This window comes from Antechinus flavipes, chromosome 2 (assembly GCF_016432865.1).
Source record: "Antechinus flavipes isolate AdamAnt ecotype Samford, QLD, Australia chromosome 2, AdamAnt_v2, whole genome shotgun sequence".
Classification (NCBI taxonomy): Eukaryota; Metazoa; Chordata; class Mammalia; order Dasyuromorphia; family Dasyuridae; genus Antechinus; species Antechinus flavipes.
This window is the reverse complement of record NC_067399.1, coordinates 426,160,517-426,178,974: the sequence shown is the minus strand read 5'-3', so window position 1 is coordinate 426,178,974 and position 18,458 is coordinate 426,160,517. Positions and strand designations below refer to the sequence as shown.

Here is an 18,458-nt window from a genome sequence, read left to right as displayed (position 1 = left end):
ATCCTGTGTTCAAAGATTAGTGCTCTAGATAGCCACACTTGTGTCTGCTCAGACAAAGAATTGAGAATGAAGAGTTTGTAGTGTCCAGGTTTGAATAGTAATAACAAAACAATTCCCTCAATCTCTTTTCCAACTTTGAAAGTTACAGATCGATGAGATGCTTTTATCTTCTACCTTTTCCTACCCCTAATGTGCAGAGCAGCCCTAGCAATGTAGTCCTGGCTCAGTGCCACAGCTTCCATTCCACTCATACAAATGTCAACATCAGCTGAGCAAGTTGTCCTGCTTGAAGAGCACTTTCAAAAATGTCTCGGTCCAAAAGGCTTTATCAGTGTTTGGTGACACTGAACAGAAAGAATAAATTATACCCTGTGAGGCAAATGTAGGGGAGAGTGATTGCTCTGGCTACAGCACAGGAAGAACCAATGGGCAGGAAAGGAGCCATACTCCAGGAGCAGCTGTGACCCCACAGGACCAAAGCTGGCCTAATCACACCATCTCTGTGGGCCTCCTGGCCTAGATGCTGCATTGCTCAGTGATTATCAACTCAGCCTCCTCCTAACACCTCCTAACAAAGGCAGGTACACGGAACTGTGGGGAACAAAACCTAGAGCTGTGCCAGGCACAGAGCGAGCCCTGGATGGTGAATGTTGATCAGCTGAACAGAAGCTGTCTGACTTCTGGAGGGTTACAGCCATGGTCTGTGGTAGGGCAAAGCTGGACTAGGATTTGGGATGGCATATGTTGGAAAAGAACCTTAGATTTAAAAAACTATTCCAAACCTTCTGTTTTATAGATGGAAAAGCTGAGGCTCAGGGAGGGGAGAAAGGGATTTGTCCACTAATGTTGTAGCCAGACCATATCTTATTCACCAGAAGGCAGAATACTAGGAGAATTGTTCCCCCAGACTCACACACTGCCCTCCTCCAAAAAGTCTGATGCAAGGCCCTCTGATTGGCAGATGGACAGAGACTAAAGCACATAGGAGTGACAAACACAATCAGAAAGGATGATTTGGCAGATCAGAGGAGCTGGGCAATTTAGTCTAAATAACAGAGGTCAAAGAGGTGACCTCATTACTGTCTTTAAACACACAAAGAAGCTTTATGAGGGGGGGAGACTGGCAGTTGTTCTCTGTATCCAAAGAAGACAAGAACAATAGGAAAGAGTCTTAAATTAAAGCAGGATAGATTTTGGTTGATTATGGTGGGGTAGGAGCAGAAGCATTTTAGACAACTGGATTTCCCTAAGGATCTTTATGAAAAAATGAAACTAACTGACTATTTGTACTTAACGGTCCTGTCTAGCTCAGAATGCTATGAAATAATTATTGGTAGGAAAATGTCTGTTTTTAAATCTACTTTGGGATAATTTAAGAAATATTTTTGAATGAATTTTATGAACTTGGAACAGCGACCTGGCACATAAAATGGAAAGGCTGACCTTATAAAAAAAAAAAAAAAGTAACTTGTTATGGATGGCCTAGGGGGAAAAGCAATCAAAAGTAGCAGGTAATCCCCAAAGCCACTCTGGGTAATAGAATAAATAGTATTCAACAAGCATTTAAGTGATTACTATGTACAAAGTAAAACATTAAGTTAAACTAGGGGAAATAAAAAGCTTAGATAAATAATTTCTGTTTTCAAAGAGCTTATAGACTAAAAGGAGAAGGAAGAGAAGAGATACCAACATAGAAGAATACAAAGTACAATATTACATAAAAGGATTAAGAAAAAGAACAAAGTATTAGATCTGAGAAAGAAGACTACTATCTAAGGAGGTGATGGTAATGAGGAAGAAATAGAGCAAGTTTCATCAAGGACATGGCATATGAGTTGGTTTTTAAAGGATAAGTAGGAAACCAATAAACAAAGGCATGTCCTTCCAGGTGTAGCACAAGTCACTAATGATTCTGGAACCTCTCTAAACTTTAGGTTCAATTTGAGGTTTCCAGGGTAATTAACAAATGCTCCTCAAGGTGCCATTAACACATTCTCCATCAATCCAAGGAAGTACTATAAATCAAACAGAAAATCAATTAGTTGAGAGCAGACTAATCAGTAAAAGAAAAAAATAAAAGTGATAAAACTACTTCTTAGCTTAACCAAAGAGAGAAATTATGAAATAACACTAGAAATGCAAAGAAGGCGCCAAATTGTATAAATTCGAACACTAGGCAATAGTGAGCCACTGTTGATTTTTGAACAAAAGAGAACCATGACTCAAGAACTATGCTTTATGATGCATATAATCAATGCACTATCTTCCTCACATCATTTAGAATCTTCCATAGCTCTGAAAACACAGAAGTTGAATTTGGGGGTTAACTTCCAGGTTTGGATTTTCAGAGTTTTAAAACTAGGCAATTAATGGTCCCAGATCTAACAGTTTTGTCTTTTTAAAAAGAATGATTCTGAGAAAACCATGTCTTTCTCAAATCCATGTTCATTCAGCTTGATGTCAGCTTCAGAATCCATATTCTAATGCAAAACAGCTAATGATCTACCTAGCTATGCTGACATTTAAGGGCACCAATAGCAAGTTAGAGTTATATCACAACATGGAGTAGACATCAGATGCTTCTGTGTCTGGGGTCAGAAATATCTAACAGTTTTCATCTTATCATGTTAAGGAGACTAAAGATTATAGAACTGAAGAGTTAAAAAGGATGTTTAGTGGTCATCCAGTCCAAACACCTTATTTTATAGCTGAGGAAACCACAGCACAAGAAGAAAAAGTTATTTGTCCAAATTCATAAAGATAGGAAGTGGCAAAGTTGGGATTCAAATCCAAGTCTTCTGATTTCAAAACTGAATGTTCTTGCTATTATACTACAATGGGAGCAGAAATAATAAAAACCAGCAGATGGACTAAAACCAAAGAGTTTGTATGGAAAAGAATTTGATGTTCTTGGTTTATTCCAGTTCAATAGTTTAAGAAAATATACTAGTTCAATTTAAGAAAGGATGAGGTATTGGAAGAGCATTAGCTTGGATATTAAGTAATGTAGGTTCAGACCCCAGGTGTTCTTGGGAAATTAAAAATGAAAAGGTTGGATTCAATGATGTCAAAAGTGCCTTCCAATTTTTATAACTGTTTTAGGGATTGTTGTTATTTTGGGAGGTAGAATCAAGAGGAAAACTTTGATATAGTTCCTCATTCATATAAAAATAAACCCAATTTGTGTGTATACAATATTTTACATATTGTTATTTGTAGAATATATAATATAAAATGTTATATATATATATAATTATATTATGCATAGACAATACATAATAGAATGTAAATATACAGTGTGACATTTTATAAATATTGTATTTTATATATTATATATTTATTATTAACATTACATTATTATACATTGTTATCTATTATATACATATTATATAGTATTATATATGATATACAATGTTATATATTATACATTATTGTACATTTATATATTATACAATATATATTTTACAAATACTGTATAAACATACAATAGTTTATAAATATATATTGTCAATTATATAAATATTCTAATGTGTGATATATATACAGCCCATAATATTGCATAACTATATACTTATATATCTATAAATATACAATATATTTATAAATATGTAAATATTTCATATTAAGATAGATATTTGGGCTTATTCATATGTGTATGTATATATGTATGTGTGTGTGTGTATACACACACACACACACACACACACACACACATATAAATGTTATATGGGGGGGTATTTGAGTTTTTTGGTACACAGGAAAGAACAATGGGTTTGGATTCTGGAGACTCCAGTTTTTTCCATTTACTAGCTGTGTGATACTAGCTGTGTGATACCTCTCTGAATCTCAGTTTTCCCATCTATAAAATGAGAGTGCCGACTAGAGAGACCCAAAGATTCCTCCTAGCTCTTGACTTATGATTCTCTATAACTTGCTTTGTTCTGCTGGCAGAAGTCATAGATCTTATTGATTTAGAAATAACTTATTCAGAAAGAAATATTACTGTGATATGGGGAATGATGAGCTAGTTGATTTAGAAAAATAGGGAATGACTTAGATTTATGGAAGAAGATGCTATCCACTCTCTGAGAAACAGAAGACAAATAGAAATAGGCATGGTATAATCTTAAAAAAAAGTATATGTATATGGGTGTATAGGAGTGTGTGTGTATATATATATATACACACAGTACATATACACACATATATATGTATATATATACTTAATTATAACCATCTTTAGGGTAGGAAGGATGAGGAAAAAAATAAAGCAAAAAGTAAACAGAAGAGAGCAAAAGAAAATCAATAAGACAGCAAAGAAAAGCTGCCTAGCTACGAAAACAATGTGTCATAATTATTATGAGTTTTCTTGAAATGGAAATTTATTGCTTCTAATGATCCGCTGTGTACATAGCATATATTTTTTCTTTTTTTATCTAAGTCTATTTTTTTTAATTTCCAGGAAAAAAAATGTATTGTCTTGTGCTTCCTGGTCCCCTTATGGCTCTGGACCTCCTGGGGATTGGCTATTTTTAATGCATCATACTAAAGCTCCTGGAGGACTTCGCCCGGCCCTCTCTACAGCCGGCCCAATCAACAGCTCAATTCTTGGAGCCCCTATGCTCCTCTCTCTGCCAGCAGAGGTCGCAATTGGACACTTCTATAAAGCCTGAATGTACCTTAAGCCGCCCAGTGAGAGCAGAAAGAAAAGGAAAATTTTAAATGACTTCCACTTGAGGGGGTTTCAGTCCTTCCCCACACTTCCACTTACCTTGTTGGCTACTGTGTATTGATATGAGTACCGTTGCTTTCCACTCTTATCTTCGTACACTGTGGGGACGATCTTCAAGATGTAATCATGGGAGGCAAGGGCTGCCGGAAGGATGAAATAAGGAGTACCATTAAGAAAATTAAATTAGAGTTTTGCTTCCTGTAATTAGAGAATGTGTATGTGCATCCTCAGCCTGAGTTACTCTGTGACCTCAGGTTCCTTCTCAATAAAATGATGATAGTGATATCAGCCAACTTAATTTTATCCCCCAAATTAACCCAATTAATACAAACCACTAAAGCTTGCACAAATGGAAAACACTGAAGTCCTTTAAGTGGTTGCTAAAGGGCTTAGCAATGACTTGGCAGTGCTCAGAGTTAGCCACTAAGGATTAATGTTCTCAAATTCGCTTCACTTGATTCAGCAAATTCTAGTCACTTGTTCCATACCTACTCAACTATATAACCATATGATAAAAGGATAAAAAACTAGAAGGGAATACAAAGAATATCTAGTCTAACCTCCTCAGGCTACAGAAGAATAAACTAAAGCCCAGTGAGGTGATTTGCCCATGGTCAAACAGCTAATAAATAAAAAGGCTGAACCCAGGTCTTCTGGTTTCAAACCCAATATTCTTCCCCCCACACACACTCTTCCCCCCCCCTCCCGTTCCACAATGTTCCTTATGATTTTCTGGTTTCCCCTCACTCAGATCCTTAATAAAATAAATTAAGAAAGTAAGAAATTCAGTTACAATACATTAGAGAGGCACTTTCTTTGCCTACATTGTTTTATCTTATCTCCCTAATTTTGATCTAATGCAAGTAAACCTATACACTCTCTACATTTTTTTCTCCAGAGAAAATTTTGCATACGGAAGATTTATCTTGGTTCCTATCAATAAGTTTCTGTTGCTGACTGAATTGACAGGATCTCATTTATAAGTGGACATGGTAGCTAGCATTCCTGGATACTTGGATACTTTGAAACCGCACAAATGTTCCAATGGCTTTGTGGTTCCTTCAGTATGGATGCCCCCTCCAGTGGGGCAGAATCTCTCACTATAAGAAGTTATAGTCCATTTCCTTCCATAAAACTCATCATTCAAAATCTATTAGGAGCCTTCTTCTACACAAGAGATTTTTAATCTCTATTATATCATAGATTCTGCTGTCAATCTCCTGAAGTCTATAGAACCCTTCTCAGAATATTTTTAAATGTATACTAAAAAAATTATGTGGCATTACAAAGGAAATCAATTATAGTGAAATATGGTTATCAAAATGATCTTTTAAATTATTATCAAAATGATCTTTTATGTCTTTTTTTTGGAAGAGGCTGATAATATAAGGAATGTATGACACACACCACCATTCAATTCTTGATTATCCTTCCAAGTCATGTATAATTTTGATTTTTTGAAGTTAATGGTGCTAGGATTTATAACTAATTATAGAGCAACACTAGGAAATATTGATATTGGTGTGGGGTTTGAGTCCAGGAAGGGCTGCTGGTTCTTAGCATCTTTTACCCATTCCCACCACTCCAAAATGATACAGTGGAATGTTGCAAATATTTTACATATACTTATTGTACATATTACCTTCCCAATGGAATATAAACTCCATGAGGGCAAGGACTGTTTCATTTTTGTCTTCATATCTCCAATAAGTGCTTAATAAGTGTTTATTGATTAATTCATTGACCCAGGTTTGAATTCCAACTCTACCACTTGCGATCTTGGATAACACTGTTTAATCTTTCTAGGTCTCAATGTTCTTATCTGTAAAATCAGAAGAGTTGCACTAAATAATCTCAATTGTCTTTTTGGCTTTAAATCTGTGATCTCATCACTGCTAAAGGAAAAGGGGATATAAGGTGAGGCTAAGAAAAACTTTTTTTATTTTTTATTTTTACATCTTGTGGGCTGCATTGATCAAAGAAAGGATTACATCATGATCAATCCTCTGATGGTCAGCATCTGGGCACTTAGCTTGGCTGGTCCTTGAAAAGCAGACACAGACTGTCACTGGGTGTGTACTCCAAGACTCTGAGCTTAGCTCAGCAGAAGCTAGCAGACTCTGCTCCATTAGCATACTCTTCTAGAGCCTAAGATCACCTCCAAGCTGTGCTAAAGCATCAAAGCAGCCCTTCTGTAGAGGAGCTCCCTTGCTAGAATTAAAATTATTTATTATCCCTACAACTAGGACTCAAGACCCAAGTTCTGGAAAACACCCTACAAAATGTGTTGTAGTTATTTCAATGAGTCAGGAGTTTTCTTCTGCAAGAACATATAATGAAAGAATGGAAAAAATACTAGAGTTGGGAGTTGGAGAAACTGAGTTTGATTCCTAGCTCAGACATTTACTGATTATGTGACCTGGGATAAACCCCAGAACCTCCTGGAACCTCAGTTGTTGGGTTTTTTTTTTTCTGTAGAATGAGGATAATTATACTACTCACCTCACAAAGTGGTTCTGAGGGAAGCTTGTTCTAAATCACAAAGTGATATAGAAATATAAATTCTATAATTCAGATAAATTTAGAGCTGAAAGGAACTTTTAAGTTTAGTTAGTCCAATCTTTTCATTTTACAAGTAAGGAAACTAAGGCTCAGAATGCCCAAATGGCCTGACAAAAGTCACAAAGGTAGTAGTCATCAGAGGCATCGGAGGTTTGAACCCCCAGCCTCTCACTGCAACTATGGCCTCTTCTGCCTTAGGTTGAAATCTCTACAATGCTTTCACACATAGGAAAAAAGGCACTAGCATTAAAAGGGACCAGGAGAGGCTGCTTGCAGAAGGTGGGATTTTAGTGAATACTTGAAGAAAACAGGGAATCTAAGGGAAGGAAATGAGGGGGAGTTTTAGGCATGGAGACAGCTACTAAAAAAACAGAGTTGGGAGATGTACTGTCCTCTTCATGGATCATTGAGGAGGATAGGGTCCTTGGAGTACCTGGAGAGAAGTAAGGTATAAAAAGACTGAAAAGACAGGAAGGGGACAGATTATGATGGGCTTTAAAAGTCTAATGCAGGATTTGATATGTAACCCTACAGATAATGGGAAGGCCCAGGAGTTTATTCAGTGGGGAAATGATGTAGTCAAACATACCATTTTAGCAAGACCACTTTGATAGCTGAGTGGAAAATGTACTGGAGTGGGGAAAGATGAAGCAGGAAGACGAATCACTGGTCAAATGCAATAGTCTAGGAATGAGGTAATTAGAGCCTTTACCAGAATAACAGCAGTGTCAGCTGGGGCAGCTGGGTCTGGAGTCAAAAAGACTCATCTCCCTGAGTTCAAATGCAGCCTCACATACTAATTGTGGGACCTTGGGCAAGTCAAAACTCAATTAATCCTGTTTGCCTCAGTTTCCTCACTTGTAAAAATGAGCTGGAGAAGCAAACCATTCTAGTATCTTTACCAAGAAAATCTCTAATGGGGTCACAAAGGGTTGAGCATGATTGAAATGACTGAACACCAACAGCCACAGGAATATCTGGGAATAGCTGTAACAAGATAATACCATCAAATTTGACCTAACTGCATAAATAAACTAAATCTCAAAGTGTGACCAGATTAGCAGAGACATAATTTTCCCTTATTAAGAATGACATCACAAATTCTGATCCCAAAGCTCAAAAGCATCAATTAAAATTCTTCTGGCCTTTTGAGCAAGCATATACTTCTGGATTTCTGCTGCAATACAGAGCCCAGTGACTGAAGCATGCCCCAATCTGATACATACGGTTAGAAGTGAGTTTATCAGCTCCTCCCAGAGCGTTGAATGCTCCATGAATGTTCTGAACCTAGAGACAAACACAGCTTGTGTCAATCATTTCTATAGAAGATCAGAGAAATTAGGAGAAGCTTATCATACAACCTTGGATGTGCCTTATCTTACATGATCATTTACTTAGTATAAAAGTTCTTAACTTTTTCGTATTAGAGAAACCTTTGGGAGACAGGTGAAAACTATGATACCCATTACAGAATGCTCTTTATTTTTTGTTTTGTTTTTTTTAATTGTCATTTTTAAGACTGGGGTTCCCTATCTTGCCTAAGCTGGAAGTATAAGGACTACTCATAGGTTCAATCCCATTACTTATCTGCACATTCTGGCTTGGATTGGTTCATCCCTTCGTAGGCAGAATGATGATAAGACCTGCCATCTTGATGCCAAACTTGGTATAGATTCCTAACTTCATAGCTTGCCACAGCTCAAAACTCCTGAGTTTGAGATCCTTCAGCCTCAGCCTGCTCAGAATAATGTAGTTTTTACATTCCATCCAAATTCATGTGTCCTCTAAGGTTACATCACTTGCTTCAAAGTCACATAGGCACAAATGATCAAGAATTGAACCCAAGGCCTTTGATTCCAAAACCAGCCTTCTTTTCATTGTAGTACAGTTTCTCATGAACTAGAGGGAATCTGATCCAAGTCTTGAAGGACTGACTGAATAGTGTTTATCCAAAGGGAAGGGGCAGAGAAAGAAGTATGACCCAGAGAACAGAGAAATGGGAGTAGCACTGGCTAGACAGTGATCAGACTAGTTTGGCCAGAGCAGAGGGTCTGGATGGTAATTTGGAGATAAGGCTCCAAATGTAGTTGGGTGAGGTGGGGTGGGGAGGCATCTTTCTGAACTCTCCTCTCCACCTATACATATGTAAACAAAGTATTAGGTCAGGAAATTAGAAATCTGTTGGTCTTACCCCCTTAGGGGTCAACATTCTCTTTCCAGATTCTCCTGGTCCTGCAATCAAATGCTGTTCTTTACAGATTCATTGATCCACAATCCAAATGATTTATAAGAAACCTTGAATTCACCCCTATTTATTACAGGGAAACCTTCCAGCCTTCCTTGAGCTGACAAAGCTGATGACATGCATTCTTTTAGAAATAACTACTTCATGTATTTCTGTACCCCATAACCTCTCCAAAGAGCCCTCATTTCATTGTGGAAAAACTGCTATATACAAAACTGAGCCTCTACAAATCTCTAACTGCCCTCCTTTCCCTCACCCAACAAAGAGTGGTAACCTTAATAGCATTTTTACCTTCTCTCCTTTTAATTTCTCCAGATGCTAGCCTCTCTGAATACTTTGATGCTATCTTCTCTAGCCTTATCCCTTACCATAAATGGATCGATACATGACGTTTTCTTGGATGTCTAACCACTCTACTTATGCTCTGTATTTCAACCATTGCTTTCTTGCCCTTAAAACATGAGCAAAGTTTTCTAGGACTGAATAAACCTTCATCTGGTGTAGTCTTTCCCCACTTCCAACTGGTCTGTTCTTGACTCATTACTTTAATAACTGTATTAATGACTTGGATAGAGGAATAGATAGCACACTAGTTAAATCTGCAGACAACACCAAGCAGGACATTCTAGGTAACAAAAAAGAGGTGCCAAAAGATCCTGACAGGTTAAACTGAGAAGCCAAACTAATCAGGTTAATTCTGACAGATAAAATGTAAAATCTAAAAAAATGAACATCATGTGGCAAGAGAAGGGTAGGGTGGTCAGACACCAGTTCATATGAAAAAACATTTGGGCATTTTAACAGATGGCAAGCTTGATGTGCACCAACAGTGTAGCATATTGGCCAAAAGAGCTGGTGGAATCTCAGGCTTCATTAAAAAAGGATTAGCATCAAGGGCAAAGGAAGCAATAGCCTGGCTATACTCTGTCCTGGTCAGACTCTATCTTTGCTATTAAAGGCTCAGTTTGGGGCATCAAGTTTTAGGATGGATGTTAATTAACAAGTTGGAGAATATCAAAAAGGGTGATGATAATAAATGGGTTTGATACCATGCTGGGGGGATTTTTTGAAGAAAAAGGAGCTATTTAACTTGGAGAAGAGAAGAGTTGGGGGAAGGGAGTAGAGTAGACAAAAGATATGTATCTTTAAGTAATTTGAAGAGCTGCCATATAAAGATTAGACTTGTTCTGCTTCATACCACAAGTCAGAGCCAGGATGCTGCAGAGACACATTTAGGATCTATGTAAGAAAAACTTTCCAGGGATTAAATCTGTTTTAGGCTGTAATTGGCTATCTCAGACCATGGGAGGTCCATCATCCTACTGGAGATCTTTGGATGAGGTTGGAATTAATCAGAGACAGAGAAATAAAGCATTTATTAAGTACTTATACCAAGTACTGAGCTAAGTGCTCAGAATACAAATTCAAGTAAAAAGACAGTTCCTGCCTTCAAGAAATTTATATTCTAAAGGAATGAAATAACACATAAAAGGGAGCCAAAAAGTAAAGTATGGGGTGGAGCTGGAAAAATAGTTTAGAAAGTCAAGGTATGGGCAGAGCAGAGGTAGCTTTGCTATTTTAGATCCTTATTCAAATGAAGGCCTAGGAGAAAATGACCAAGAGAGAAGGTAGCTGGAGTGGGAGTAGAAAAAGCTGGAATGATGGAGAATCAAGCTGAGTCGGGTTATAAGTTAGTATTGCTGGCATTCTTCAAGATTCTAGGTAGGAATTCATTAATTAGAGAATTAGATTTTATAGATGGAATACTGTTCAGGTATGGCTTGGGATAGATGATCGCTATGGTTTTTCCTAACCCCAAAATTCTATGATGCCATCCCATTTTGATCTTTTTGTCTATTCTTGCTGTGTTAATTAATCCACTACATTTTCTTTCTCCTTGGTGCTCTGGAATTATCAAATGAGATAATTTAATGAATTCCTTTAGTTTCTCAATTTCCAGACAAGCATTTTATTGAGAAATCAAATTGAAACTGTTCAATGTTTCAGAAAACAAGATCATTGAAAGCTCTGCTGAAACATTTCCATGCTAATAAAGACCTTCAATCAACCCATGTTATTGGTCTCTTAGTGTTATGACATTTATTAGGATGAACCTTTTAACTTTCAAATGGTCTACAAGGAATTTCACAAGTTTATTCAAAGGAAGTTCCATTCAGTTTATAATTTTGAAAGACTTGCTATGAAGGCAACGAGAACTAGTAAAAGCAATGGAGAGAATATCAATAAATATACAGAAAAAAATACCAGTAGATAAAATTGCTTTTGGGCAATAACCTAATTATAGATGTTCTACAAAAATATTCAAACTGCCCTAGAGATGTTAGGCAATGAGCAGCATCTTCAGTGAGCTAATTGTGAATTTCACCAGCAGTTTAGGTATCTGAATAAATCAAATCATGTGTCCTTTAAAATAGAGAGGTTCCAGTGTCATAAAAGTTAGCATTATGACTTATAAAATTTCTTCCATGATAGGATATTTTCTATAAGATATGTTTGCAAGCCCCTCTTAACATTTAAAAGAGAACTGAAATTTGAATTGTTCCTTAAATACTTACAGGTGAATTCATGTCATTTTCATTCATTTGACTTACTGAACTTTGGGAACAATTTTGGATTTTAGGGTCTGTTATGGATGATTTTTGTTATTTTAAATTTCCAAGTTTGTGGTTCTGTTTGCCTTGGTGCATGTTTATATGAATTTGAGGGACACATTTTTAGTTACAACATTAGAAAAGAATAAAATTTAATCATTTTATCAAAACTACACATACATATTAGCATATAGTAAGCACTATATAAACATTAATAATTATTATTACTCTACTGAAACAGCTCATTGGTCATTAAATGTCTCTTGCTACAATCAAGAGATCTCCTTTCCTCTATACCTGACAATGTTAACAACTTCCTTCAGGAAACTGTTAAACTTGGATTTTTGTGATTCAATGGTTTCTTCTTTCCTATCTTTCTTCCTGGTGTTATGTTTCTTCCCTTTGCCAAATGAGATGCTTTTCACATATTTCCATTCTTAAGGAACTTGTGGATTCACATGATATTTGACTACTTTCTGTTCAGACAGAGCTCCCAGATCCAAATCTCTAGCCTTGACCTCTTGCTTTCTTCTAGAGTCCCACAGTTCTAGTAGTTTATTATTGTTATTATTTCCATATTAAAGATGAGCAAACAGAGGTTATATGCTTATTTGCCCAGGGTTACAAAGTTAGGAAATATCTGAAGTTAAACTTAAGTCTTCGTCAATCCAGGTCTGGTGCTCAATCCACTGTGTTACCTAGCTGCCCCCACAAGTACAAAATTAATACAAGATGATCTATGAAGGTTGTATAGAGCAGATCAGGAAAGGCTTCTTAGACATTCTACAAGGCAGAGGGTGAGAGGAGAATGCAGAATCTAAGCATGGGTGACAGTCAATGAAGAGATGGGAGGGAGAGAATATCTTGGATGAGGAATAACAGAGCAAGTTTGGTTGAATTGTAAAGTGCATTGAGGGACATTACATATAATAAATCTAGAAAGGTAGGCTGGGCTCAATTTGGGACCATTTTAAAATGCCAAACAAAGAAGTCTGCATTTGATCCTAGAGGTCACAGGGAGCCATAGAAATTTTCTGAGTGAAGAAGTAATATAGTCAAACTTGCCAGCTGAACTTGGCAGCTATGTGAAGAATAAACCAGGAGTGGGGGGAAAACTTGAAACAGAGAAGTCAATTAAAGAAGGAATTACAGTCTGGGCAAGAGGTGATGAAAAAGTCACCTCAATGTTATGGTACAGGCCAAAGATCTGTCATTTCTTTCAAATATTTCCATTGTCATCAAAACTACCTCAAACTTCCCAGGCTACCAGTCTTAAAACACTGGATTCATTTTACACTGCTCTCTTTTATGCCTTGGATCTCATCTATCACCAAATCCTGCTAATCCCAAGATATCCCACCACCACCACTGCCTTCCATACATCACTATCAACTCATCACAGCAAATCTCTGAATTTAATCCCTTGTGTCTTCATAACTGACTCAGTTTTACTATCTTCAGCTTATTTTTTGATTCAATCCAACTTATATGTGCCTGCAGAGGCTATCATGATCATCTTCGCATACTTAGCCTATTAAAAAAAAACATCAATTAATTAATTTTTGAAAATCTTTTTTTTTTAACTGGGAGTTCCATATTCTGTCCATCCCTTCACAACTTCCTCCACCCTTCCACCGATAATTTACATGTGCAATTGATGATATATTAAGGAATATATCATCAATTACACATGTAAATTATTCTATCCTTAAAAGATAGGGCTATTATTATTATTAAAATCCTCATTTTGTAGTTGAGGAAACTGTGGCAAACTAAGTTAAGTGACTTGCCCAAGGTCATATGGCTAGTAAGCATCTGAGGCTGAATTTGAAGTTATCTTCCTGATTCTGTCCAGCATTCTGTCTAGTATCATAGGATTTATCATTCTCAAATCAATGAATATGTGTATAATGATAATACTATGTAGATTTGTTGGAACTCCCTTTTTCCCCAGGAGATTCTGGTATGGGAGTTAGAGCTACAGCTGATGTGCTACAGCATAAAGTGACTAATTAAAGCTTCCTGAAATGCTAACAATTCTTGAAATCTAGTGCCTGTAATTGCCAAATGAACCGAATCAGAGGTTGTACCCTTCTCCCCTCCCTCATACTAATTCTAGTTCTGTATCCTGCTGAACAATCACAAACCTCCATGACCCTTATGTAAGGATCCTAATAACTTAAAAACTATTCCCACTGGATTCAAGAACATTTACATTGTCCAAAAAAAAAAAAAAATCTGCATGTATGGGCCTACTGTGGGAAATGCTTACTAGAGACTTAAAGACAACTGCATTGTGATTGACTCCTTTATGATTTTTAAGAATATCAACCTTACTCCTGCCCCAATATGTTAAGTCCTCCTGCTTAGGGGGACTTTGCTTGAGAGCTACCTGATTCCTGAAATATCTGCCTCTGGCCTGCTTTGTTTGGCTGTGGCCATTCACAGATTAGACAGGTCCAGTCCAGACTATATTTAAAATTCTTTTGTTGGCACCATACCTCCATAAAGACTGTCCACTGTCACAGAACCAGTTGGGGGAGGACTTGAAGATTAAAAACTTCTGACACTATATTAAAGTATGCATATCTTTTTCACTTGCCTATGGTCTGTGACTTCAGTTAGATTAAGAGACCTGTACACTAGACAGAGTAATGGACTTGGAGTTAGAAAGAGGTGAGTTAAAATCCCAATTCATACATTTACTAAGTGCTATGGTGATTTAACTTTGACCTTAGTTTCCTCACCTGTAAAATGGGGGTAAAAGTAGCACTTATTGTACAGGGCTGTTACCCTTATAAAATGTAATCACATTTGTAAATTGTAATCACAATATTTGTAAAGCCCTTTATAAACCTTAAAGTGTTATTATTATTTATTATTTTTATAAACATATTTAGAATAGGGATTTTTTTTTGTCTCTGTGCCCTTTGGGTAACACATAGCTGACACCTCATAAGTATCAGTTGACTATTTCTATGGAAACTTGTGAACAAAGACAGGAGACATCATCAAAGATGTATATGACTAGAAAAAGAAATGAGTCAGCCATGTCATCAGAATAAGGGATAACAAGATGCCTGTATTGGGAGCCTCAGGGTTATCAAAGAATGCCAGGTCTAGCGTCAGAGAACCTGGATTCATTTCCTGGTACCACTGATTCTTTCCTGTGTGATCCTGAGCAAATAATTTAAGCTCTTTGGACCCTCAGTTCCTATTCTGCAAAAAGAGGATGGCCTTTGAGGTACATTTTAACTCTAGATCTAGGATCGCATGAAGTTTGCCAAGGAAGATTTTACAGCTGGTCAAGAATGTCACAGGATAAAAAGATGTGGCTAGTCTACAATATGTCTTGGTAGATATGTCCTCTATGGAGGACTGTCCATATCAATGAAATGGGACATTTACTGAAGGATATGTATTTATGTGGGAAATTTGGGAAGGTCTGGTCCCTGGTCCTTTGATAGAAAAAAGATAACTAGGAAAGAGCAAATGGCAAGATCTCATGAGGACAAATAGCAGAGACAATTTTTCTACTCTCAAACCATTTCCAAAAAAAAATCATGACATTTGAAAAGTATCTAAAGTGATTTTTACATGAGGACAGAAAGTTTGTGATTGATCAGCACATGTTGGAAGCACATGTCTTGGAAACAAAGCCATGGAACAGGTTAAGATTACAAAAGCATGAGCTGTTCACTTTGAGCAATCAAATGAAAAGAGTGATTAGGAAACTAGCATTGGAACTCAATGAGTGAGAGAGAGAGAAAGAGAAGGGGGGGGGGAGTATGTGTGTGTGTGTGTATGTACATACACAAGTTTTGTAAGAAAAAAACAGATAAGAAATATAACATCAAGATTTTATGGGGTCAAACCAACACAGGTTACAGGAGTATGGTAGAATAAAGAGACCTACATATGAAATCAGGATTAAGCGTTGACCTAGTTGAAGCAGGAGAATGGAGGAGATACTGAAATTTGTCTTGGGGAACTAAGAAAAGTAGAATTGACTTTCTTTCAAAGAATTTTAAGTAAATTTGCTGGGGGAAAAAAGGAAGAAGTTACCTCCTGATGAAATCAAGAAAAAACTAAAGCTTCTCTTTCTTAAGTCTACTCCCTGCCCAGAAAGGATGAAGGACACAGGAGCCGCCTAACTCACTCTTGCCTCTTCCCCACCCACAATTCCACACCACCCACCAATGGCATACTCTTTTGAGCACATGAGGTCATCAGCAAAAAGCATCCTCCCATAGGTAAATGTAATCTACCACTAAAAGGATCCTTTCCACCCATATTCCCTGTTCACTTAGAAATAACAAATTTCTTGGTCTCTCTATCACAACTTCAAGTCACCGTGGTCTGAGAACTCACCTGCAATGTGTCTCCAAAGGACAGCTTGTGGATGACATGAGTCATGTCTGGATTCTGGGGCTGTGCAGTGGCACTGTGTGTTGATACATGAAAGTTGCCAGGGACCTATTTGGGCCAAGAGCCCAAAGGATAAAAAAAACAGGAAAAACAAGCTTTTAGAAAAGAGTCCCCTTCCCTTCTCTCCTGATTCTATCTATGGAAAGTTGTTCAGAAATCATGGGACTTGAATATGTATTTTCTAAAGTAATGTTAAGGAGGACTCTGGGCTACAGTTCAAATATCAGGATACTTGGCAGAGTTACTTAGTGCCTACTATGTGCCAGGCACTGTGTTAAGCTTTACAAATATGATCTCACTGAGGCAAAATAAGCTGTCTTCTCAACTGCTATGCTGTGGTAGACTGAGGGGAAGGAGTTTATAGCAGGTGGAAGTCCTATCACTCTTTGAAGACAATGATGTTTGCATTCCTTAAGCTCCAAGAGGGAAGGGCCAAAGTGTCCGATCTCAGAATGTGAGTTCCTTGAGGGCAGCAACAATGGTTTTTTTTGTTTGTTTTCTTGTACAGTTAGGACTTTACCCAAAATAGGTGTTTAGTAAATGACTATATATTGGTAGACCCTCTTTTTAAAAAATTTAGAATTTCCTCAGTATTTACAGTGTTCTATGAATGGCAGATGCTTGCTAAACGTTTATCAAATTGCCTACAACAAAGAATCTACTCTTCAACTAAGTGATAAAATAGGCTTTTATTATTCCAAAGACCAAAATGGTCTTGTTCTTCTTGTTCCTAAAATGGGCTTCTTTCTTGTCCAAATCATCTTTCACACATTTACTAGATTAATATTCCTAAAGCACAGACCTGACTAAAACATTCCCTTGATCAAAAAGCTCCACTCATTACCTTTAGGTATCATAAATAGACTTTGATTTGCTATTAAAGTCCACCATGACTTGGCTTCCACCAGGTTTATTTAAAGCTTTTACACTTTACTTTTTTACACTGAAGTAGAAGTTTCAGACTTATTACACCTCCAGTTCACTTTACATTTCAGGCAACCCGAACTACTTGTTTGTTCTTATCACAAGATGTTCAATTCTTACTGACACACCTGGAATATCTCATCTCATCTCTCTTGGCAGTTTTGGATTCCATCAAAGCAAGGATCAAGTGCCATATCCCATATTAAGTCACCCCATAACTTGGTTGGTCTTCTTCAACATTAGTGTTTAGCTTTGTACATATTAATTTTATATTTACCCTCCAAATTGGATCATGAGAGACCATGCTTGGGACATTCAACTTGGCACTCTATGAGACAATGAATACTTATCTTCATCCCAGCCATTCTCTTTCCAGGCTCCTAACTGTTTTTTTTTTTTTTCTCCTCTAAGATAGGGATAAAAAAGATGGGGATTGGACCTACAGTCTACTGACTCATGAAATTCCCAGATAAGCAATCTCCCTCTGGGGACTCTCTTAGAGGGTAAAGTGAATCACTAGGGTTACATAATCAATATGTGTTAAAGACCAGACTTGAACCAGATCTTTCCTGCTCTGAGACTATCTATCTACCATATTCCAAAGCTACTTCTCAGTAGAACTATAATCAAATTACCACTACCATTGCCTCTGGAAAGAATGTGTTAGTGGAGTTCTCTACTGGAATAAGTAGGAGTCATCTTCTTGAGTTCAAATCTGACCTCAGATACTTTCTAGTAAAATAAGCTAGAAAAGGAAATATCCAATACCCCAGTATCTTTGCCAAAAAAGCGCCAAATAGGGTCACAAAAAATCAGACACAAGTGAAAAATGTTTGTTCCATTCACCATCTTTGTGACTTTTCAGACTCTGAATCGTTTCCCTTATTCCTGCTCTCCATAGGTGTGGTTTCCCCTATTAAAATGTCCTTGAGAGCAAGGACCATTTCACTTTTGC

General features: G+C 37.1%; 1 protein-coding gene across 2 annotated transcripts in view; it reads right to left on the bottom strand.

Moving 5' to 3' along the window:
* ERGIC1 (endoplasmic reticulum-golgi intermediate compartment 1) overlaps window positions 1-18,458 on the bottom strand; it is a 141,386-nt gene that overhangs the window by 15,598 nt on the left and 107,330 nt on the right. For both annotated transcript variants that reach the window (XM_051978911.1, XM_051978910.1), the window contains exons 6-8: window positions 16,523-16,627; window positions 8,521-8,581; window positions 4,772-4,872 (exon numbers count right to left, since the gene is read on the bottom strand). In XM_051978911.1, the coding sequence (XP_051834871.1) occupies window positions 4,772-4,872; window positions 8,521-8,581; window positions 16,523-16,627 (267 nt within the window). The remainder of the gene's footprint in view (window positions 1-4,771; window positions 4,873-8,520; window positions 8,582-16,522; window positions 16,628-18,458) is intronic.